At 43.7% G+C, this 25863-nt stretch overlaps 1 protein-coding gene across 1 annotated transcript in view; it reads left to right on the top strand.

Annotated features, from left to right (window-relative positions):
* LOC143958927 (scavenger receptor cysteine-rich domain-containing group B protein-like) overlaps window positions 1-25863 on the top strand; it is a 107044-nt gene that overhangs the window by 47989 nt on the left and 33192 nt on the right. Inside the window, exons 4-5 of the mRNA XM_077467912.1 lie at window positions 15417-15488; window positions 24611-24925. Coding sequence (XP_077324038.1) covers window positions 15417-15488; window positions 24611-24925 — 387 coding nt within the window. The remainder of the gene's footprint in view (window positions 1-15416; window positions 15489-24610; window positions 24926-25863) is intronic.

The following is a 25863-nucleotide window of genomic DNA, read 5'->3' as shown; positions in this document are numbered from 1 at the left end:
GGCATCAGCATGGGGACAAGATGCTTTGGGATAGGGAGCCACCTGCCCTAAAGCAGCCCCATGTTGAAGGCATGTGGCCTGGTATGGCTCAGGAGGGGGGACGCTTGCTAGGCTGCATTCTTGGATAATGGCCCCCAAAGGGCCTGGTATGGATGACGGGACCCCACACTTTTTTAAAAACATTTTTATATTGCGCTCAATGTTTTTTTTAAAAATGCTGTCAGCAGGGAAGCCCTTTGACAGCTGGTGACTCATCTGTTGTTAAGTACGCCGCAGCCGTCTTCCCCGCCCGCTCCTTAACAACCAGCTCTTCACAAAGCTTTGCCCATTCAGGGCTTAGAATGCACTGTGCAGCCCCAAACGGGGTGAAGAGGCGATGTCCAGGCCATACATTTACTTGGCCCCAACAGCTCACCCAACTCTACTGGTGATTAGTGAGACCTAGGGTTTAGCGATTCTCTCACTATGGTGGCTTCTAATCCTGTTATAAACCACTCCATAAAAGTGTTCAACATGCAAACACAATTTTTCACACTGAAAATCCTGTGAAATATTCTCTGGATTTACTGGGAGCCCCAGCAGCCATCTTAGAACAGGCCACAACTGAGCCATACCCTCTACCCCCCGACCCCCCCCCAAAGCAGTAGATCTCTGCAGTGATGTTCTAGTGGTTACTGAAACTAGAGCTACTGAATAATATAGTAAGTGATTTATTGCTGCATAGAGGAGGTGGCTGAATCCGGCCCCCTTGGCCTGATCAGCTAACACATGAACAGTAAAATGGTTTAAAAGTATACATACAACAAATAAAATAGTTTTTTTTAGAAAAGATTTCCTCTCCCTATTAATTGTCAGGTCACAGTAAACACAATGGGTACTCTGTAACTTGGAGGAACCCTTGAAATAACTTTAAGGTTTCAGGAAACCTCTGCTTATATTTAGTATTTAGCTTACGTTGCATTAATGTGAACAGTAAGCAGCAATATATAAGAATAAATATAAGAATTAGGAATACGGCATGCTCTATACAACAAAATTATTTTTAGTAATAATAAAATGTTTTAATTAATAATAATGGACAAAAAAATAAGGTCTTGTTCACAGTGCAATTTTTTTTCCTGCATTTGCCACCACACTGCATCAGGCATGGCAATGGAAATCACATTATTATCTATGGTGTCCTTTCACATCAATGCAACATGGTGCAGTACCAGTACGTTTTTTGAAAAGGTGCGAATGCTCTGTAGGTCCAGCATAGTACATTTTTTGCCCCACAGAATTCTATGTGAGTGCATAAAACGTACATGCATTTTTAGGCATGTTTTTGGGAGGGTTTTGTGTATAACAACCTGTCTCCTTTTATAAAAAAACAAAACAAAAAAAACATGAAGCATGAAAATGCATCAAGAACATTTAAACAAAAACACACTACAAAGATGCACTGAAAAACATCTGGTTATGCAGCAGCACTAGTGTGAACCTAGACTAGGGGTCTCAAACTGGTGGTACTCCAGCTGTTGTGAAACTACGAGTCCCATGAGGCATTGCAAGCATGACAGTTACAAGCATGACTCTCACAGGTATAGGCATGATAGGACTTGTAGTTTCGCAACAGCAGGAGGGCCGCCAGTTTGAGACCCCTGACCTAGACTTAATGCACACAATAGTCAATAGTAAAAATGCCTCGCTTACAGATAATTAAAAAGATAATTAGTGTCAGCGGTTATTTATGTGAGAGTCAGAAATTTCACAAAAAAACCCTAACAACCTAGCGAAACCCTAGATTCCCATGAAACCCTGGCTGTATAATATCTGCGCTTATTGCATAGTTACTTAGTTACATAGTTGGTAAGGCTGAAAAAAGACAATAATCCATTCAATTCAACCTGTGTAGGTGCATGTATCAGTGTCTATAAGGATTTCCCATATCCCTGTATGTTGTGTCTTTTAGGATGTATATCTAAGAGTCTTTTAAAGATATCCATACTCCCCGCATCCACCACGAATTGCGGTAGAGAGTTCCACATCCTTATTGCCCTAACATTGAAGAACCCCCATGCAGTTTAAGGTTAAACCTATTCTCCTCCATTCTCATTGTGTGGCCCCATGTCCCTTTACACTCCCTATAACTGAATAGTTTATTTCCTATGCTGGGATCCCCATTGAGATATTTGTAGATCACTATCATGTCCCCTCTCAAGCGTCTTTTCTCCAGCGAGAATACATATATTGTTTGAAGCCGTTCCTCATAATTGAGGTCCTCCATTCCCCTTATTGGTTTTGTTGTTCTTCTTTGGACTCTCTCCAGTTCCAGCACATCTGAACTGGTGACCAAAACTAGACTGAAAACTCAAGATGAGGTCTGACCAGAGCTTTATAAAGTAGCAGAATTAGTTTTGTCCCTGGAGTATGTCCCCTATTTTATGCATGCTAATATTCTGCCTGCTTTGGTAGTTGCAGCTTGGCACTGCATGCTGTTGCTCAATTTGTCATCTATGCAAGTTTATTACTCTGCTTATCTTTGTGTCATCCGTAAAAACTGAGATTGAACTAGTTATCCAATACTCTATATCATTTATTAATATGTTGAATAGAATTGGTCCCAAGACAGAACCTTGGGGTACTTCACTCACCACTCCAGACCAGTCTTAGTACATGTTATTTATCACAACCCTTTGGACCCATCTCTGTAACCATTTTTTTACTCAAGCACAAACCCTGTGGTCCAAGCCTGCAGTCTCATCTTATAAATTAAGCGTTTATGGGAGATTGTATGAAATGCTTTTGCAAAGTCCAGATACACCACATCCTCAGGCCTCCCTCTATCTAGATGGCTGCTTACTTCCTCATAGAATGTTAGCAGATTGGTCTGGCAGGAACATCCTCTCATAAACCCATGCTGATTACCACTAATGATATTCTTCTCAGTAAAGCTTTGGATATAATCCCTTATTACCCCCTCCAATAATTTACCCACTATTAATGTTAGGCTGACTGGCCTATGGCCTTAAGCACTCAAACAAGCATGTGAAATGCCATTTAGCATTTTTGTGTTTGCAAGCCTGTGGAATGGACGCTCTTCTACTAATTCTTGTCTAAACAAACACGACTGGATCTTATTTTACTATTGCACTAACAATTAATGCAAATAGTTATTTATTACCCAGTGTACAATATGACATGAAAAGAAAAAATTGGTTTTCTAGATGAGTTATATTATTTCACTGCATTATGCAAAAAAATCATACTTATTAAGCATCTTTTCAGTCAGAAGATTTTGATTATACCTTGCAATTAATATCTGGTACTGCACTAAAAGTATATATAAGCTGAGCTGGGAAAAATTAAAATTTTTTTTTTCAAAATGTCCCTTTTGTCCCCTAAAACCTTTGGAATGAGGATAAATATATCCAGATTTTCTACTGCATTACATGTCTCAAATATGAAATATAACATGAAAAAGCAGACCCTGGCTTTTCAATCTGCTTACAGAGTAAAAGAAAAAAAAATGTATTACAACAATAAAAATGGGAACCAGCAGTCTAATATTTTAAATGGGAATCTCCCTTCTTAAGTTAGGGCGGGTAGCCTCACAAATATACTCTATAAAAGACAAAAGAAGACTACGTGATGGTCACCACTTATGAGTATTCCCAGATAATAGAAAAATGTATTGATACCACTTGTTCGGTATAATAAACATCTCACATTCTGTAGAAAAATAGCACACTTTACCTACCAGTAAACACAAGACAATGTTGTCCACAAAATCCATGTCATCAAATAGTCTGGAACCCACATTAGGATAGTGCAAGGGATCAGCTCTAACACAGTTTTCACATTAGTATCTACCCCGATACTGTAAAGCAGTACAAGGACAAGTTAGAAAAATGAACTATACCTACAGCAATACAGCCTAGCTACTGTAGGCCAGTGGGCTAACAAGTCCAGCGTTGGTGTCTTTGGATTACTTGTAGGAACACTCACAGCTGGGAGTATTTGTGTCAGGTCACCTGAGACCAGGTGACAGATGCACTCCATAGGAGTCAGAAGTGCACCGCTAGGTAGTGGACCTTAGGACTGACTGCTGCGGATTGTACCCAGGGAGATTCAGGACACAGGTCTACAGGATCACTAACACAGATCCCAATGGAACTAGAGCATAGATTGCCAAGGGCGCGGAGTCTAAGAGCCAGCGGGTGTTCGCCAGAGCCTCCAGTGGTGAGGATGGACTTCGCTGCAGTCTGGCTCCAGGTCGCGACCCCTAGGGTCTCACAGCTCACGCTCACAGTAGACTACAGGAGAAGGAAGCAGCAGGCTGGAACGACAAGGATAGTAAGGGGATATGGCAGAGGTCAGGGCAACTAGCAGACAGGAACAACAGAGTACACGCCAAAGGTTCAGGGTCACAGGCAGACAGGGATGGTCAGAGACATGCAAAAGGTCAAGGTCGCAAGCAGACAGGAATCGTAGAGAACACGCCAAGATCGGTAACAGAGTCAACGTAGAGCACACGGCAAGCAGGAAACAGGAAGCCAAACACACAATGATACACAATGGTTGATCAGCACTGCTGGCTTGCAGTGCACAGGTTAATATAGGGTTCCCTGATAGGGCCTGAGGTGGAGCCATGCTTAGAGGAGAGGTTATAAAAACCACCAGGTGGAAGTGGCTGGCCTCTTAGTCTGAACACATGATGAGAGGTAATCAAATAGAGGAAGATTACTGCATAACCATGACAATTTGTAATCCCAAGGTATATGGGCACAGCACAATCTGCTTTTGGCAAATGTCCTTTTTTTGGTGGAAGAATAATAACAGACAAATTAACTCTGTAAGGTGTTCAAAATAGGCCTCTCATTATCCTTGTATTGGGATACATCCTCCCTGATGCAGTGCAGTCTGTCCCTGCAACAGCCGCTCCATAACTCAGGATGGATGGTAATCGGATCTGGACCTACAGCTCCAGAGTATTAAAAGGCAAAATGTCACCAGGCTTTGGGCCTACCTCTCAAGTTTGCATCTGTTGGTCCTGTCCGTCGTCTGCTCTTTTCTCCAAGTACAGTAATTCAGTCTCAGCAGCACATGGTTCTACACAGCAGCATTGGATCAGTAGCACAGCTTAGAGTCATGTTCGGCAATGCAGTCTATGGTGGGCACAACAGCTATTAGCATGCTTTTGAAGAAACACAATACATTATATGGCCGTGGGGCTCTTTGGCGCACTCACCCTAGACACAGCACAGAGGCCATGTGGCTCTCAGAAGCAAAGTCTATTACATTTAACTAGCAGCACGGGATACTCTACACCAGCCTTTCTCAACCTTTTCAACACAGAGGAACCCTGGAAATATTTGTCCAGTCTTGGGGAACCCCTGCTAAAAATGAAAAAACTACAACTCATCATACATTAGTGTGATGGTCAATGAGAAGAATGCTTCTTACACTTGTGGTTATTGGAAAGAATTACCCCCTTACAGATAACTAAAAAGATCACTGGTGTCCTTGAGAAGTTACCTGAGAGGCAGAAATTGACCATTGCTCAGGGAACCCCTAGCAACAGAGGAACCCAAGGGTTCCACGGAACCCTGGTTGAGAAACCCTGCTCTACACAGTCTAGCTATGCAGCTGTAAAGCGTGTTTCTAGCCTCCTGGCACACTCAGTTCTAGCAGCAAAAGGGGGCACTACCCCAACTTTTCTTGGGATACACCCTACTCTACCCTGTGTCACGATGTTCTCCCCCTACAGCTTAGTCCAGGCTGCAGGGAAGGGGGCAACAGTCTGCAGGTGGAGGTGATGCCCTGCCAAGGAGCTTAAATATGCAGCCAGTGGGAACTACACATATGAAAAAACATTTGCCACCCTGACTAGGGATGAGCCACCCAATTTACACAAGCCAGAGTTTCTAGTTGTGTAGGCTATCTCTCTTGAGGAAGCTGCTTGAGGAAAATGAGTGATCTATTTTAATGCTATTTACATCATGTGCTACCATATGTGATTTGTAGGTCCTTTTCTATCAGCTCTAGCATTTTCTCAAATTCAGGAAAGACACCTAATGCTGTCTGCTACAGCCAGTCAGCAGGGATATAGGGCATGGACACAAAAACTGCAGCTGACATTCTGCATCAGCTTCTTAGACTTAGACTATTGACCAAATTGCCTATGTATATTGTGACAGTATGCGTGGTGAGGTAATGGATAATCGGTATATTTCACCTCGCATTCGGTCTGTTGTAAAAGACTGAACCGGAATCCGGCCTGGGTTTTTCCAGCCTCTGTGGCAGGCTTGGTTCCGGTCCGGATATTGTGGTCCACTTGAATCCACACTCAGTTGGACTTTAAATGAGCAGGAAGAGAACACAGGATAGCTCTGGCCTGAGACTCAGAAGGGAATCTGAGAGAGAGCTCTGTTTGGACTTAAAAAATAGGCTTGCTTTAACACATTTTTGTGGGTGTAGGGGACCAGCTCCACACTGTATAGAGACGAAGTCTGCTGTATAGTTTAGCCCCGGATAGCAAGGATTTGCTTTACTATTTTTTGTTTGTTTTAATTATTGTGGAAACCTCTGCTAAATAAAGCTGGGCAACCCACCAGATTTTAAAGAAATTTCCTACACGCTGACCTTATTTTGCAGAAAAAGGTGATCCCCATGAGCTAATCTCCCACACGTGGTGGACTCAGCGGGCGATTTCTAAAGATGGAGGAAATGTTAAAGGCCCTGCTACAGGCCAATGCAGCTCAGCGGGAAACCAACCACCAAGTCACAGAGGGCGCTGCAGCACAACAGGTGGTCCAGCAGGAGATGAACTACCAAGTCGCAGAGGCCACTGCAGGACGACAGGCGGCCTAGCAGGAAATGAAGCAAAATTGGTATGTGCCTCGTACCACCTACAGAATATGACACCTGCTGATGATGTTGAGGCATACCTTGTGACTTTTGAGAGAGTTGCAGTCTGTGAAGGATAGCCAAAAGAACAGTGGTTGGATCTGTTGGCCCCATTTCTGACAGGAGAACCTCAAAAGGCCTATTTTGATCTGGAACCGGATAAGGCACAGGAATATGAGACTCTGAAGGCAGAGATACTTGCACGCTTGGGTGTCACCATGGCAGTACAGGCCCAGCGCGTGCATCAGTGGACCTACTCCAGCAGCAAGCCACCTCATTCTTAAATGTTCGACCTGGTCCACCTTACCAGGAAGTGGTTGCAGCCAGAGACCTTGACAGGCCCTCAGATCGTGGAGCTTGTGGTAATTGACTGCTACCTGCTTGTACTCCCTGCTGCTCTGAGGAAGTCGGTTGGACAGGGGGACCCCAAACTGCAACCCAATTGGTGGACCTAGGGGAGAGGTACATTGCTACTGAGGACTTGGCGAACCCATCTATGCCCTACTTCGGTGTGTCTAGGGGTGCAAGATCGCCCATCGGTTCCAGTAAGACTGTTCCGGGGTTCAAGAGCATGGGGAAGTTGGATAAGACTGTTGTTACAGCTAATGAGACTGTGGGTCCTAGACCTGGAGACTGGCCAAAGAAGCCAGGAAGGTCTTTGGGATCGTTAAGAGGACTGGGGGTACAGCACATACAATGTTTTTGTTGCCATGCATTAGGGAATATTGCTGCAAACTGTCCTATAAGTGATCAACCTATGCAATGCGATTATTATTAAATTAAAAGACGCATATCTCTGTTTGCACAGGTCGCATGTACTGCATCATGTCAGAATTGCACTGAAAAACAAATGTGTGTTATTTCAGTGGATGGAAAGCCACTCACAGCCCTACTAGACTCTGGTATTGTGGTGACCCTAGTCAGAAATTATTGTGTAAACCCCACAAAACTACACCCCAGTATTATCAGGGTCATTTGCATCTCGAGACTACCAAACAGTGGTGGTCGAGGTTGATACTCCGTGGGGCAGTGTAACACATTTAGTGGGGGTGGTACCTTCACTGCTTCATAAAGCTTTAGTGTGGAGAGATTTTCCCCATTTTTGGAGTTTATGGGAGAGCAAGGGGAGGCTGGTTGATAGAGCTCCCCCTGCTAAGAAAACACAGGAACTCTCACCAGACCCTTTTTGCCAAAGGGAAGGGGACGCTGTTGGGGGGGATCGAGGAAGCCATAGATCCTCTTCCTTTCCCTATCATGGCTGGGGAGCTGGAGGACTTGTAAGCTAGCTCCCAGCCCAAGGGTAATGAACAGGAGAACATCTCTGACCCTGACAAGGAGAGTAGCCAGAATGTGGTACCCAACTTAGAGGTCAGGCAAGAGGATTTCTGTACTGAGCAACTGTGAGATGTCACCCTCATGAGAGTGTCAGGAACCATGAAACAGACAGAGACAGAAGTACAATCAAATCACACTTGTTTATTAATAAAAATAAAAAGGTAAATAGGAAAAAGCGTAGTCAAGCAAGCCAGAGTCCAGTAGCCAGATCGGGTAGTCAGCCAGTCCAAAGTTCATAAACCAGATTGGGTAATCAGCCAGTCCAGACGTCAGGGATCCAAGATGAGCAACTGCAAGCAGGATGGAAGCCAGGAGGGATGTAGCAAGCCAGTCTTGAAACAGCAGGAGATGGTTCCTAGTGATGTGACCAAACGGGAAGGCAATGGAGAAATGAGCTAGAAGACTTTAAATAGGCAGGCCAGACGAGCATCATTGGAAACAGCTGGTAACAGTGGAGAGAGAAGAGAGCTGGCAATTAGCCGACAGCTGAGCGGCAAGCCCAGAGGAGGAAGGGCTAAGCCAGCCCTGACAGAGAGCCAGAGAAAATGTTAAGATGGTGAATGGGGAACCAGTGGATGCTAACTGGGGGGTGTCTTTCCCCTACAGACCCTTAAAAACAATTTACTGTATCAGGTGATAAAACGCAGAGAGGACTAAGTAGAACAGCTACTAGTTCCAAAATGCTTTCTGTAGGGTGGTGCTAGACCTGGTTCATGGTCATGTAATGGGGGGGCATCTCAGTATCGAAAAGATCAGGGAGAGAATCACCCATAGATTTTTATGGCTTGGGTTATATGCAGATATCAGGGGGCACTGTAAATCGTGCCCCGAGTGCCAAATGGCTGCACCGTCGCCTCATTTATGCAGTCCCCTTGTCTCTCTACCAATAATCGAGGTCCTTTTTTGAGAGGATTGGCATGGAACTGGTGGGGCCGGTAGTGAAGTCTGTCACCAGCATATTTTGGTAATCCTTTACTATGCAACGCGCTATGCTGAGGCAATACCCTTGCGTAACACCTCTGCTAAGTCTATCACCGAAGAGTTAGTCCAGGTGTTTAAATGTGGGAATCCCATAAGAGATCTTAACTGATCAGGGCACCCCATTTATGTCCAGGGATACCAACGAACTGTGTAAGTTATATAAAATCTCCCATCTCCATACCTCTGTCTACCACCCCCAAACAGATGGTCCATATAGGAGCATCATAGAGCATGTCTCCTTGATGCAGGATAAAATCGCAGCTGTCCTGCCCCTGGTACAAGAACATATGGAGCGAGCCCAGGAGGCCCAGAGGAGGGTCTATGATCAGGGTGCCAAGGTCCGTACTTTCAGCCCCGGGAACAGAGTGTTGGTACTGGTTCCCATGGTGGAAAGTAAGTTCCTAGCCAAGTGGCAGGGTGCCTTTGAGGTTTTTGAGGTTTTCAAAGGGGTTGGGGTGGTAAACTACAAAGTCTACTAGTCAGGGAAAAGGAAACAACAACAAATTTATCATGTGGATCTCTTAAAGCCCTGGAAGGAGAGAGAGACTTTACTGGCCACATCCCCGCCTCCAACAGACCGGGTACTGGTGACACCTGGCATCCCCATAATTTATTCCCTGTCCGTGGCACAACAAAGTGACGTTAGGGCGTTTGTGTACAAAAATAGACTTTTTCTCCCCCTTACCCGCACTGACCAAGGTGATCCAGCATGATATAGTGACAGAACCTGGGGTTCGTGTAAATGTAAAGCCATATAGAATCCCAGAGGCCGTGCAAGAGGCAGTCGTGAAGGAAATCAAAAATATGTTAGAGTTGGATGTGATAGAGTCCCACAGTGATTGGGCGAGCTCCATAGTGCTGGTCCCAAAACCTGATGGCATGATCAGGTTTTGTAACGACTTTAGGAAACTCAACAGTGTGTCCAAGTTCGATGCATACCCAATGCCTTGGGTCGACGAACTCGTGGACAGGTTGGGTCAGGCCCGCTACAAACCCTAAACCTAACGAAAGGCTATTGGCAAGTACGTCTAACTGAATCAGCCAAGGAGAAGACTGCCTTTCCCACTCCTGAGGGCTCGTTTCAGTACAAGCGGATGCCTTTTGGTCTGCATGGGGCCACTGCATCTTTCCAGTGAATGATGGATAAAACTTTGAGACCACATCGCCCATACGCAGCTGCTTATTTGGACAATGTGGTCATCCACAGCCCAGATTTGGAATTGCACCTGCTCCGAGTATAAGCAGTGGTAGATTCCCTTAGGGAACCAGGTCTCATGGCAAACCCATAAAAAAATTGCTATAGGCCTGGAGGAGGCCAAATGCCTTGCGTACATAATGGTCAGGGACTGGTCAAGCCTCAGACCAATAAGATTGAGGCAATTCAAAAATGGCCCCAACCAGTAAACAAGAAACAAATTTGGGCCTTCCTGGGCATTACGGGGGATTTCATAAATTAAAGCAGGCCCTTTGTGCTAGTGACCCAGAACTTCACAAAGTAGTTTATGGTAGACGGATGTCTCTGAGGTGGGCCTAGGGGCTGTACTTTCCCAGGACAGAGATGGTGAGGAGCACCTGGTTGTATACCTAAGCTGGAAACTGAACAAACATGAAAAAACTATGCCATTTTCAAAAAGGAGTGTCTCGCTATTAAATGGGCCTTAGACCCCCAGAACTATTACTTGTTGGGGAGGTCATTTAAGCTGGTCACTGACCATGCTCCCCTAAAGTGGATGTGTGTTTTTCGTGACAAGATGATTCCTGGCTTTACAGTCTTTTAAATTTACAGTACAGCATAAGCCGGGCAAGTTCCAAAATGATGCCCTCTCCCGCATGCACTGCATGCTTGGGACAATTGCTTAGCCGCAGGGGCTTGAGCAGAGGGGACGGACATGTCACAGTATGCGAGGTGAGGTAATGGATAATTGGTATATTTCACCTTGCATGCGTTGTGTTGTAAGAGACTGAATTGGAATCTGGACGGGTTTTTCCAGCCTCTGTGGAAGGCTTGGTTCCGGTCCGGATGTTGTGGTCCACTTAAGTCCACGCTCAGGTGGACTTTAAATGAGCAGGAAGAGAGCACAGGATAGGTCTGGCCTGAGACTCAGAAGGGAATCTGAGAGAGAGAGAGAGAGAGAGAGAGAGAGAGAGAGAGGGAGAGGGAGAGGGAGAGGGAGAGGGAGAGGGAGAGGGAGAGGGAGAGAGAGAGAGAGAGAGAGAGAGAGAGAGAGAGAGAGAGAGAGAGAGAGAGAGCTCTGTTTGGACTTAAAAAGAAGGTTTGCTTTTCCACATGTTTTGTGGGTGTCAGGGATCAGCTTCACACCGTATAGAGAGGAAGTCTGCTGTATAGTTTAGTACTGGACGGCAAGAATTTGCTTTACTATTTTTTGTTTATTTCCATTATTGTGCAAACCTCTGCTAAATAAACCTGCAACCCACCAGATTTTAAAGAAATTGCCTGCACGCTGACCTTATTTTCCAGAAAAGGTGATCCCCACAAGCTTATCTCCCACAATATATAGACTGCTTACACAGGTGAATCATAGGCTGCAGCTGCATTTACTTTTTTATTTGAAGGACAATTAAACCTTCAGGTTAAATCAGTTAAATACTTTCAAGGCCAATCAAAAGAAAAGGTATTTAGTCTCTTTCAGTTCAAATTCCTTAGAAAGCTGCCACAGCCTGAGTGGAGGCCTGACCCCTGCCAGAAGCTGCAGAATGGTATTCTTGCACTCTGTGTGGAATCAGTGGTTTGTCTGCAGAAGTTTGGCACTTCCTCTACTCTGGTTGACCTCATGTGCTGCTGTCAACGAAGCTCATGCTCCTTATTGGTTTGAGAGATTTGTACTAATGGGCATGTAGAACCTATACCTAGAAGAATAAGGATTTTCTACTCAGGTTGTGACTGCTTTAAAAGGAAAATGAACAGTTAGACATTTTTTTAATGCACCCAAGGGCGGACTGACCAATCGGCAACGAGCACTGCCTGAGGGCCCCCGGCCACTAGGGGGCCCCATCAGGGTTGCCAGCCTCAGTAAAACCAGGGACAGTATGTAAAAATCTGTGGGTTTTTTTTACACCTGTCTCTGAAATGTCCCTTACCGACATCCTTTTGGTCTAAAAAACCTGAGATTATAGCTGCCCCACCTCTCCAGTACCTTCTAAGCCAATAGAAACATGTCTGTGTATACTGTGCCATTGTATACTATGTGTGTATATACTGTGTGGCTCCATAATCTCTGATTGCCTGGAGGCCCCATAATCTCCTATTGCCCGGGGGCCCCATAAGTTGTCATTCCGCCCCTGAATGCACCTGAAATGCATTTAGTTGATTTTAGCACCTCAGCACAACCCAGTAAAAATGAAAGTGAAAGGCAAAGGGCTGATTTACAAAAACTGGAAAGCAGGGACAAACTGGGAATAAAATCCAGCCCTGGAAATAATTTCATACCAGCCCCATAGCATTATTATACAAACCCAACAGCATAACATCACAGAGGCTGTGCGGACATGGTACAGGAGATGTCATAGGCTGTGCGGACATGGTACAGGAGATGTCATAGGCTGTGCCGACATGGTACAGGAGATGTGAGAGGCTGTGCGGACATGGTACAGGAGATGTCAGAGACTGTGCGGACATGGTACAGGAGATGTGAGAGGCTGTGCAGACATGGTACAGGAGGTGGTCATAGGCTGTGCGTACATGGTACAGGATGTGTTATAGGCTGTGCAGACATGGTATAGGAGGTGGTCATAGGCTGTGCAGACACGCTACAGGAGGTGGTCATAGGCTGTGTGGACATGGTATAGGAGGTGGTCATAGGCTATGTGGACATGGTATAGGAGGTGGTCATAGGCTGTTCAGATATGGTACAGGAGAGTAACAGGAGGTGGTCATAGGCTGTGCAGACATGGTACAGGAGAGTAACAGGAGGTGGTCATAGGCTGTGCAGACATGGTACAGGAGAGTAACAGGCGGTGGTCATAGGCTGTGCAGACATGGTACAGGAGAGTAACAGGAGGTGGTCATAGGCTGTGCAGACATGGTACAGGAGAGTAACAGGAGGTGGTCATAGGCTGTGCAGACATGGTACATGAGAGTAACATGAGGGGTCTGGTCTTACCCAGGCCGTGATGTGGAGAGGTGCGCACCACCACTGAGACGAGTGCCTTACATTTAAAAAAATGCAGCCTCACCAGTGTCCATCAATGTAGCCTCACCAGTGTCCAGGGCCGTTTTTAAGGCAGGGCAAAAGGGGCAGCTGCCCTGGGCCCTGTCATTGTTGTGGGGCCCAAAACAGCTGCCTCATACTTGCCAACTATCCAGGTTTAAATTCCCTTGTCCCTTGAAGTTTTAGTCCTGTGCTGTCTCCCAATATCTCAGTGTAAAGTGCTGGTACTAATGTTGCCCAGCTCTGCCTTATTGTTGTGTGCAGATGACTCACCTGCTGACCCTGTGTTTACATGTAAATTACCGGCATTCATATGTAAATAGTGGCGACAATACTAAGTAAATAGCTGTGGCCGATGCCATTGATATGTAAATAAAGGCGGAATTCATATGTATATCAGGCTCCCCTGCTGTGAGGAGATGATGTGCTGTAACCTCTAGCAACTAATCAGTGAGTCGTAATGTGTGCTGTAACCTCTAGCAACCAGTCAGTAAGCAGTAATGATATGCTGTAACTGCTGGCAACCAATCACAATTGCTGCCTGATCTGATACAGTAAACTGATTTTAAGTCTAGCTGCTATTTATTGTATTTCTCAGAGCAGGTGGAGAGTGAAATTGCATTGATGGGCAACATTTTTTTTGCCCAGGGTCCAATCTATATTAAAGACGGCCCTGCCAGTGTCCATTAGCTCAGCCTCAACAGTGCCCATCAATGCAGCCTTATCAGTGCCCATCAATGCAGCCTCGTCAGTGTCCATCAATGCAGCCTGATCAGTGCATGGCATTAGAGAGAGGAGAGCTACTGGATCTCCTGCTGTGACACAGTGTGGATTTGAATTAATTACCTGCCAGCTGCTCTCATACAAAGTCCCGCCTCCTGAACCAGCTCCTTTGATAGAAGTCACCCATTCTGGCATTGGACCAGTGTGCTGTCTGTCATAGGAGCCGATCCAGGAGGCAAGACTTTGTATTACAACGGCCACCAGGTAATTAATTTAAATCCATGCTGTGTCACAGTGTGAGATCCCCACTCTGTGTGATCGGTAGCGCTCCCACCCGGATCATGGAGCAGCCCCACACTCGGGCCACGGATCAGCCCTGGTCACAGCCACAGCTCAAATCGGCAAGTCAGGCGGCATACTGGGAAATTTCCCCCTATCTCGGTAGGCCAGTCCAGCCTTGTTGGAGAGAACAAAATCTGGTGCAGCTCTGCATAAAAACCAGTCAGCTTCCAGGTTTTTTTTTGGCAAAGCTTAATTTATCAAGCTGAAGTTAGAAGCTGATTGGCTACAACGCACAGCTGAATTAACCCTATAGTGTGTGTGTGTGTGTGTGTGTGTGTGTGTGTGTGTGTGTGTGTGTGTGTGTGTGTGTGTGTGTGTGTGTGTGTGTGTGTGTGTGTGTGTGTGTGTGTGTGTGTGTGTGTGTGTGTGTGTGTGTGTGTGTGTGTGTGTGTGTGTGTGTGTGTGTGTGTGTGTGTGTGTGTGTGTGTGTGAGGCACTTTAGAAAATAGTCAGAGAAAACTGATTTTCAAATCTGCTGGGGATTCTACATAAAAGCAGATTTTTTTTTTCTGCCAGTAAACACCTTATACAGCCCACTTCCTGTTTCTTGTCTAGTAAAAAGCCTAGGCTTATGACATCATGTAGAGCTCTCACTCTGGTGAGAGTTTGCCAGGAAGGGAGGGGGGTGATGCAATGAGAGCTGAAAAGCTGGAGGTGTGTCTGTGTGTCTCTGTGTAAATCCAGGAAGTGAACAGGCAGCAACTTCAGCTGCCCACAGTTAAAATGATTCCAGCCAGACTCTGTAGAGGGAGATTTCTGTAGCATATTTGGCAAGTACAGAATCACAGTATATATAAAATAATATGCAAAATAGTTGGAGGGAAGCTTCAGAATGGCAAAGATGTTTTTATTACAAGTTATGTGAGCAGACTGCAGTTCCTCTTTAAGACACATAAAATATTGCTTTGCTTGATTTTGACATACATAGTTTAGCAACTGATATTATGGCACTGTTTCATTTTTTATTTTTTTTTATAGAAATATTGCCCACGCCAAGTAACAAGGGACAGTCCACAAAAACGTCATCGACATCTTTGCAGAATGGTCTAAGTAAGTTGTATTACTCACTCATTTGTATTATATAGTATGGCAACGCTGTATATTGGCCTAGGCCAACAAGGCCCGGGCCTAGGGCAGCACTTTGCAGAGGGGTGGCAAAAAAGGTGCCTACCCACACGAAAAGAGCACCTGCCAGATTGTGCTACACTTTTAGAGTAGCGCCAGTCTTATGGGGTGGACTGGGCCAGGGGGGCAGGATCCAGGAGGCAAATTGGTCTGGCACCCCCATATAGCAGCCGCACTGCTGTTTGCCGGCTAGTGAGTGTGTACAGACAGACCAGCATCCGTACTTAATACAACTAGCTGCCACCAATACTTGTAGGTGTGGCACTGGCAAGTTTTAGCAGCTTAATGTTCCCCCTACCCTTCTCCGTGGCACGCATCATTTCATTATATATCTTTCATTTCTTTAAACATCCTTGAGTGAGCATATTGAAATGCATCATATACAAATAAGACTTTTAATTGTATGTGATGCAATAATATTTTGGACCTGCTCACCTATATCATATGTGCTATCACAATATGTCACTGGATTAGTAAGATTACTCCTCTTGTAAGATACAGAGAGAAAGAGGTGGAGCTCTAAGAGGAAAAGGTGGGGCCTAAAGAGGAAGGGATGTGGTTTACAGATGTCAGGACTGGTCTTAAACAGGAAGGGGTGGGTCATATTTAAATTGGGGGGGGGGCATGAGTTTAGTCAGACCTAAGGCAGCACAAAACCTAAATACACCACTCAAATGTGGCCATGAGTTGGTACTAATGTGGTAAACTCATTAAACTCACACATCTGGCTGTCCATTTTAAGCCATGCAGCAAGGCCCTGATCACAGCGGTTATTGATCAAAGGCTGCAATATATGCTGCACACTGGTAAAGTCAGGTGAGAGAAACAATTAGATAAATTGGAGGATGATGAAAACCATGAAGTAACCTTTATGTGGCCATATATAAAGCACACAGTCCAGATAAAAAACACAGTCATGTGTGAATGACATAATCTAACTTAAAAGGTAAAAGCCCAAGTCTCCTCCAGCCTTAAACACTAAATGGAGGGCCCAGCACTTGTGTGTTGGAAACAGGCTCAAGGGTCACATACCAGCCAGGAGAATCGCTGGGACCAGCTGTTGGTGTCACTTCAGAGTGGTATGTATTAAAGCCGGAGCCCACCAGGAAGATGGCTTCTCGCAGGACTGAGATAGTATTGCAGCAGGCCAAGGGAGATGATGCGGCCATTTCAGCGGCCCATGTCAGAGGAAGGGGAGGGACCAGGGGGGTATATCTGTCCAATCAGATAATGCTTTTCAAAGCTCCCACCTTTTTTGTCAAATCTCTTTGCCAAACTTTTTTTATTGATCAAATGTTTCAGCCCCTCCATAGCAGTTGCAGCTTACTACTGTTCCCTGGAGGGTGCTGCAAATAGCAGGACTTTAATAATACCCTCCAGACACAGGGAACTTGCTGGAAGTATGCTAATTAACAGTGGGGATTAGGAAGGAGTAGAGTATATGTGCATACAAAACTTTTTTTCTTTTTTTATAGCTGTGTTATGGTGATTTTTCTTTCTAACTGCCCAGTTAACAGGTTTCCCTAGACAGTACATGAGGGAAAATCTCCAAGAGTAATGCCCTCTACACACGGTCAGACATTCCAATGACAAAATCCATCTGATTTTTTCTGACGGATTTTAGCCCAAACTTGTCTTGCATACGCATAGTCGCACAAAGTTGTCAGAAAATCTGATCGTTCAGAACGAGGTGATGTAAACCACGTACAATGGGACTATAAAGAGGCCAATAGATTTCGTCTCGTAGTTTATTCTGAGCATGCGTGGCACTTTGTGCGTCGGAATTGTATACACACGATCGGAAATTTAAACTAAGGCCGCGTACACACGGGCGGACTGTTCGCCCAACTTTGTCCGCTGAACAGTGTTTGGGCGGACAGTCCGCTCGTGTGTGGGCTTTCAGCGGACAGTTTCAGCGGACAGTTGGACGGACAAGGTTTTTCGGAATTTCCGAAAAACTGTCCGCTGAAACCTTGTTTCAGCGAACAGTCCGCTCATGTGTAGGCTTGTTCGTCAAACAAAGTTGCGCGCATGCTCAGAAAGGATTTTCACGCCGAAAGCTATAATGCAGTGTATAGGACGTCGTATTTTTCGTCCCGTCGTACGTGCCGTTCACGTCATCGCGCACGGTTTCAGCAAACTGTTCGTTCGTCGTGTGTGGCCATGTCCGTCCATGCTAATTTTGAGCGGACTGTTTGCCGAAACTGTTGGACGGACAAAGTTGGGCGAACAGTCCGCCCGTGTGTACGCGGCCTAACTGATTTTGTTGTCGGAAAATTTTAGATCCAGATCTGAAACTTTGTGTGTCAGAAATTCCGAAGGAAAAAGTCAGATGGAGCCCACACAGTCCGATCGCACATGTTCCGTCTGTAAGTCCGGCGATGTGTACAGGGCATAACTCTGATCGAAATAAAATGTAATATTTATTTTTTTATTAAAGTAGTTGAAGTCTACTGTCAGCTTTTCACCTTTTAATTGCTGGCTGTGGACCTGTTACAGATTTTTCCTCACCTCCTAGCTAGTGAAACATTGTCATCCTGAAAGACAGTAAGGGAGGGTAAACCTCTCTAATCAATCCCTGGATAGCAGTATAAAATGGATAGGGTTCTAATCTTTCTTCGCATCCAGACCTAAAAATAATGTTTTGGCTGGACATGCATATCAAATGCATGTTGCGCTTTGTAAATATATTGGGTATTACTATTATATTAGGAGAATGATGCTACTATTATATAAAAGGCGGATGAAAGAATCAGACAGCAAAGAGATTTTTTGAGAAATTACTAACAAAATGTGTTCTTATTTCCAATCATTGTTTGATATCCTGTGACTGCACTTAAAAGATCCCTGCTTTTTTTTTTGTAAACTTTTTGCTGAAAATTCCTAAACTGCCCTTCACTTTAATTTATATCATTTGAATCGATCATCAACACTAAGCTGCATCTCTGAATTCCTGCTCAGCATGGTCATCCATGATTTACTGTTATAAAACGTTGTTCCTGGATGATGCTGAAATGCATGAAAAGAAGAATACTTTTGCAGACATTTATATTTTTTACTGATTTTCCTCACAACTCTAACTAAAGTGCCTGACCCAGTTTTTCGTTTTTTTTTAAAAGCAACACAACACGCGACATGTGTGTTGTGACACACTGCAGAGTGGGTGCATTACCTACTAATGTAACAGTATATTAGGATGACCCATGATAAATGCTTAAGACTGTCAAGGTCCGATGAGATGGATGTCGCTGGCTAGTGAGGGTGCAGGCTGAGGAAAGGTCCATCCAGACTCAAAGTATATAGCAAAAATAGCCCGGCCACCACACGCCTCAGTCGACCCGAAACGCTAGCAGGTACAAGCAGCCTCAGCTCAAATTCATTCAGACCACAACTCTAACATGTTTCGCCCCTGGATGAATCAAGCTCAAGCTGCTTTTACCTGCTTACCACCAGGTGAGGTGTGTGGTGGCTAGGCTATCTATTCCTATTTTTGCAGTATATTTGGGTGCCATTCCATATGAAGAGCACTGCAATACACCACGCTATATGCTTTGCCCATGTTGCAGTAATGTTTTAACACATATTACTGCAATGTAAACATCTAAAAATGTGCTTACAGTGCATCCGTAAAGTATTCACAGCACCTCACTTTTTCCACATTTTGTTATTTTACAGCCTTACTCGAAAATGGATTAAATTCATTATTTTCCTCAAAATTCTACAAACAATACCCCATAATGACAAAGTGAAAGAAGTTTGTTTGAAATCTTTGCAAATGTAATAAATTTTTTTTTTTTAAATCACACGTACATAAGTATTCACAGTCTTTGCTCAATACTTTGTTGAAGCTCCTCTGGCACCAATTACAGACTCAAGTATTTTTGAGTATAATGCCATAAGCTTGGCACACCAATTTTTGGGCAGTTTCTCCCATTCTTCTTTGCGGGACCTCTCAAGCTCCATCAGGTTGGATGGGGAGCGTTGGTGCAGAGCCATTTTCAGATCTCCAATCGGGTTCAAGTCTGGGCTCTGGCTGTGCCACTAAAGGACATTCACAGAGTTGTCCTGTAGCCACTCCTTTGTTATCTTATCTGTGTGCTTAGGTTCGTCTTCCAACAGAACAATGAACCTTTGCCCCAGTCTGAGGTCCAGAGCTCTCTGGAGCAGGTTTTCATCAAGGATGTCTCTGTACATTGCTGCATTCATCTTTCCCTTGTTCCTGCCACTGAAAAATATCCCCACAGCATGATGCTGCCAACACTATACTTCACTGTTAGGATGGTATTGGCCAGGTGATGAGCAGTGCCTGGTTTCCTTTGTGCATGACGCTTGCCATTCAGGCCAAAGAGTTCAATCTTTGTTTCATCAGACCAGAGAATTTTGTTTCTCATGGTCTGAAAGAGTCCTTCAGGTGCCTTTTGTCAAACTCCAGGTGGGCTGTCATGTGCTTTTTACTGAGGAATGGCTTCCGTCTGGCCACTCTACCATACAGGCCTGATTGGTGGAGTGCTGCAGGGATGGTTGTTCTTCTGAAAGGTTCTCCTCTCTCCACAGAGAAACGCTGGAGCTCTGTCAGAGTGACCATCAGGTTCTTGGTTACCTCCCTGACTAAGGCCCTTCTTCCCCAATCAATCAGTTTGGCCGGGCAGCCCACTCTAGGAAGAATCCTGGTGGTTCCAAACTTCTTCCATTGACGAATGATGGAGGCCACTGTTCTAATTGGGACCTTCAACGCTGCAGACATTTTTCTGTACCCTTCCCCAAATCTTGGCCTCGATACAATCCTGTCTCGGAGGTCTACAGACAATTTTTTGGACTTCATGGCTTGGTTTGTGCTCTGACATGCACTGTTAACTGTGGAACCTTTATATAGACAAGTGTGTGCCTTTCCATATAATTTCCAATCAACTAAATTTACCACAGGTGGACTTCAATCAAGTTGTGGAAACATCTCAAGAATGATCAGTGGAAACAGGATGCATCTGAGCTCAATTTTGAGTGTCATGGCAATGTACATGGGATTTTTTTGTTTGAAATCTTTGCAAATTTATTTAAACTTAAAAACAAACTTCTTTCACTTTGTCATTATGGGGTATTTTTTGTAGAATTTTGAGGAAAATAATGAGTTTAATCCATTTTGGAATAAGGCTGTAACATAACAAAATGTGGAAAAAGTGAAACCCTGTGAATACTTTCTGGATGCACTGTACAGATAGCAGAGAATGCTTGCTATGTGCAGCCAATTTAAGGAACATTCATATGTCTGTAGGCCAATCCCTAACTTCATCAGACATCCCCTGCCTATGCACTTCTGGGCTGACATTCAAACAGCTAGGATGGATTTTTTTTCTGGCCAATTTCTATAGTTTTTCACCACAAAAAGACCATTTTGGATGTCCCTAACGTGCCTGAATCCGGCATAATCCAAAGGCCAGACCTGGAATGTCTGTAGGCACCTTTTGGTCTGCACTTTCTAAGGACTTAGTGCATATTTTGGTGGGTAATTAGCATCTTTCACTTGACATTATACAATAATGTACTTTCTGCTCTCTAGATTGCACTGTTTAAAGCAGACCTAAACTATACTGCCAAATTATATGTATTATGTGCTCTGGGTATTTAATTGTACAGCAGTTACTGTACTTCTAAGCTGGGAATATTATAGAATTGCACTTTTATTATGAGCTGATTTGGCAACTAAAATTTTAGCTCTGGTTCACAGTACCAGCCATTCCTCCTACAGGTCAGAATTTCTGGGGACAGTAAGAGAATGGGAGAGATGTGGAATAAAATGTATCACTCAAATATACCAAGATGGTGCCCTGAAAACCTTTCAGGAACTGAGAGATTATTTTGCTCTACCAAATAAATCCTTCTATAAGTATTTGCAGGTCAGGCACGCACTGGGGGAGCAGTTTAGAGGGAGGACCTTAGAATGGAGCGCAATCCCAGTTCTTCAAAAAATAATTAATGCAGAAACAGGAAAAGGTTTAATTTCGAAAATATATCCACATATTAACAAGGGGAGAATGGGAGGGATAGAGACCCCTATGTACAAGAGGAAGTGGGGAAAAAGATGGGGGAGATATCTCCGAAATACAATGGAATCGAATTCTTGAACTGGCTCCGTTGGTATCCCTCTCTCCCTCTCAGAGGATGTCACATCTGTTCTTATTATATAGAACTTACTATACTCCTCGTAAACTTTTTCAATTTGGCAGACGGCCGGATGCAAGCTGGCCCCGGTGCGGGGACATGGAGGGAGACATGATTCACATGTTTTGGAGATGCCCAAAGTTGAGCCGCTACTGGACGGAGGTGACAGGAACCATTGATCTGGTGTTTGGAACATCCACCAGGATGGAGGCGAAGTATTTTTCTCCTGGGATTAGTTGAGGGAGTTGGAAACCTGGCAAGCAGCCAGACGGCGGTCCTGAGATGCCTATTTCAGGCAACGAAACTGATTGCCCTAAGATGGTTGTCAGTGTCGCCTCCGTCCGGTAGAGAATGGATAAATAGCATGAATGTGGTAATTCTTAAAGAGAAAGCGGTATATATAAAACAAGGGACTTTAAAGAAATATGACAAGATGTGGAAACCTTGGTGGGAAGCCAGAGGGATTGATATGTGAATAATAATAGTGTGAAAAAGAAATATTTTAACAAAGAAAAGTGACCCAATAAGAATTAAAGTAAGAGGGAAAATGAAGAGGGTGGAAGTGTGCGAGAATGGGGATGAGAGGGAAGTGTGATAGAGTGGGAATCTAGATTACATGGAACATCAACTAGGATGGCCCTCATGATACCAATCCCCTCTTAGGCCACCCAAGATATGAACCATCCTTTTTTATATTTTTATCTGATAAGGTGATGGGAGGGAGGGGGGACTGAGGGGATGTTCAATTTTGATGTATTTTGTAAACAAAATAAATATCTTAATAAAGAAATAAAGTTAAAAAAAAAAAAGAATTTCTGACAACAAGCTCACATCGAACATTTGTTGTCAGAAATTCCGATCGTCTGTACGCGGCATTAAAGTTGGCTTATGGCAAATCCTGTTGACATAATTTAGTTGCTCACAAACAGCTGAATGCATACTCATTTGTTAATTTTGAAAATGCTTTTGCGTAATCTTGTGGTCCTATGTACACATAAAAACACACACACAATCAGGAGATGATCTTAAAGTGTATCCATAGCCAAAAACAGTTTTTTTCTACTTTTGGATAGGGTATGGAAGGTTTAAAATCATTATTATAAAAAAAATTCTGTTTAAGTCAAGTTTCCACTTTCCCAATTTCTTTTTTCTTCCTGTCTCCCTATTGGTATATTTATACTCTTCCAGTTTTGGTGAAATCTGTAAAATGTTGGATTTCTCATCACTTTCCTTTTTGGCAACAATCATCACCAGGACAAACAGAGAGGTAAATCCCCTTCGCTGGCACAGAGACAGCAGTAAAAACCACCCGACAGAGGTTCTAATTCTTCCCTAATTAAAGTGTTGGCTATAAAAACACTTTAAGGCAACAGCAGCATTAAACTTTAGGGTAACTTTTTTAGACAAACTGATTTTAGATGAAGGTGTCCCTTAAATTCTTAACCATGCAAGTCTTCTCTACAATACTGGCTCTTACCTGAATGTTTCTCTCCCTTTTCCCTCTTATACTTTGGATACTTGTGAGGTTATATTGGCTCTTACAATGTAAAAACAAAGAGGTGTGAGTCATGTGTTTCATGTATATTACACATTATATGTCGGATGTATATTACCTTGACCAATGATTTGGATTATTGTTTTGAATTGTCATTTTCCTAGACATCATAGGTCTTACCCCTTCTCATCCAGTGGTTGTAATGGGCTAATTCTTGCTGCCTTAACCTACGCAACATTTCCAAAATTTGCCCCTTCCTGACTAACGACATCACAAAACAACTTATTCTGTCCTTGGTTATATCCCACCTTCACTACTGAAACTCTGTCCTCACTGGCCTACTCTTACACAGGCTATCACCCCTTCAGTCTATTATGAATGCTGCTGCTAGACTTCTACACCTTACTAACCGATCCATGACTGCTGCTCCTCTCTGACAACCCCTTCACTGGCTTACTCTCGCCCAAGGTATGAAATTTAAAATACTAACCACAACGTACAAAGTCATCCACAACACTCCTCTCAGCTACATCACCAACCTTATCTGCATATATCACCTAAATCATCCTCTCTGCTCCTCCCAAGATATCTTGTTCTCTAGCAAGACATCTTGCTCCCCCACCCCCCATGCTCACCTCCAGGACTTTTCCAGAACCTCTCCCTTCCTCTGGAATTCCATACCCCAGTTTGTCAAGCCAGTTCATACCCTGTGCGCCTTTAGGCGATCCTTGAAAACAAATTTATTCAGGGAAGCCTACCCTACCTCCAGCTAAAAAACTGTACTTGAGTCACCACCATCAGATCATCCCCTGCAGCTGTCAACTTTTATGCCACCTCCCCCTCCCTTTAGATTGTAAGCTCCACAAGCAAGGCCCTCCCATTCTTTCTGTATTGAACTGTGTTGTAACTGTACTGTCCCCCTTCTTATTGTAAAATGTTGCACAAACTGCTGGTGCTATATAAATCCTGTATAATAATAATACTTACTCCTGGGCAGCATATCACCCATGTAATATTGTATGAGCATGGTTTTGTCCAGGAGTACTGTAAACCCAGGCCAGTGTAAGGAAGTGCCTCCATGGAGTGTGTCCTTCAAAGCCTTGGTTCACAGGACGTGGGTTAGACGAAGCTGGGGATCATTCATTTCAAAAGAACACTGATGTTCAGTCACAGACCAGGACCAGAGAGGAGGTGAGTATTGCAGCAAAAGCTTATTTTTTTATTTTATACATTACTGGTGAACCTATTTTTTAAAACCTTTTTTTTAAAAAGTGGAGTTAAGTTTTAAGTTGAACTGTGACCCCTACTGAGAAGTTGGAAAGTGTTTTAGAGCTGTGTCAGTTTTTGTAACCATGTATTCTTTTATTAACTATAACTCTTTTTGTATTAATTTTAGGGGATGGCAGTATCAGATTGGTCAGTGGAGATGACTCCTGTCAAGGAAGAGTAGAAGTCTTTTATAAGGGAAATTGGGGAACAGTGTGCGATGATGACTGGGGAATGAAGGATGCAATAGTTGTCTGCAGACAGATTAACTGTGGTCAAGCCCTGGACTATAAAAGCAATGCTTATTTTGGATATGGAACTGGTTTAATATTACTGGATAATGTGAACTGCGATGGCTCAGAGACCTATCTATCAGCTTGCTACAGTCTCGGCTGGGGAATCCACAACTGTGGCCATCATGAAGATGCTGGAATCATCTGTGCTGGTAAACTACAGTACTGCTCACATGCTAGTGATTTCTGATATGCTATTTCTGGAAGCAACCATGATGTGCTGCAATTAGTACACAATGTCAACTTCATTTCATTCTCTCTCCATCATGTATACAATGATCTAACTGGTACTGAAGAATCACATTGAAGAGTAAGATAGAGATGGGCACATCACACGTCACCAGAGGGCATTTCTTCTAACAGTGAAGTGATTAAGATTGTGCAGTCTCTCAAAAGTTGACGTTATTTGCCTGATGTAATACACAAGTGCACTGAGATAATTAGCCTTTATCGGAAGTAGATATCCCCATCCTCATAATTTTTATAGAAGGTCTTTGTACAAAACATTCACATTTTAATATTTTATAATATTATGCTTAGTTATTTCAATGAGTAACAACACTGAATTGTGAGTGTCATTAAAAGGCGCTTAGATGTTTACCACAAAACCTTTGTTATCTAGAGCTGTGTTGCCTCAATCCATGTCAGTGTGCCTTAAATGAAAGGAGTTTTTTTGTTGTTTTTTTTTTTTTTTTTGTGGAATTGCCATTACAATTTACATTGCATGAATCGAAAAAGCGCAAATAAGCTTGAGGTTACTGCAGATATATTTTTTGGTAAATCAAACATTTTAATTATCTTATGGAGTTGCCAAATGCAAGCACACTGTGCACACTGGCATCAGATCAAATGTAGGATTTGGTGGTCTGGCACACTCCACCTTCAGCATCCTATAATGCAATAGCCAATAGACAATCTACATTTGATTTTGGGTTCATTTACACTTGCTTCAGCTTCAACACACATTAAAGCGTCTACCGCTTCAACAGGCTTTTATGATGCATTTGTGATGCTTCAGTGGTGCTTTGATGAAACTTTGATTATGCTTTAGTGAAGCTTTAGTGATTCTTCTGGGATGCTCTTTTGAAGT

Source organism: Lithobates pipiens, unplaced genomic scaffold (assembly GCF_037356315.1).
Source record: "Lithobates pipiens isolate NorthernLeopardFrog02 unplaced genomic scaffold, aLitPip1_a1.2 Scaffold_65, whole genome shotgun sequence".
Taxonomy (NCBI): Eukaryota; Metazoa; Chordata; class Amphibia; order Anura; family Ranidae; genus Lithobates; species Lithobates pipiens.
The sequence above is the reverse complement of the archived record's forward strand: the minus strand, read 5'-3'. Positions and strand labels throughout refer to the sequence as shown.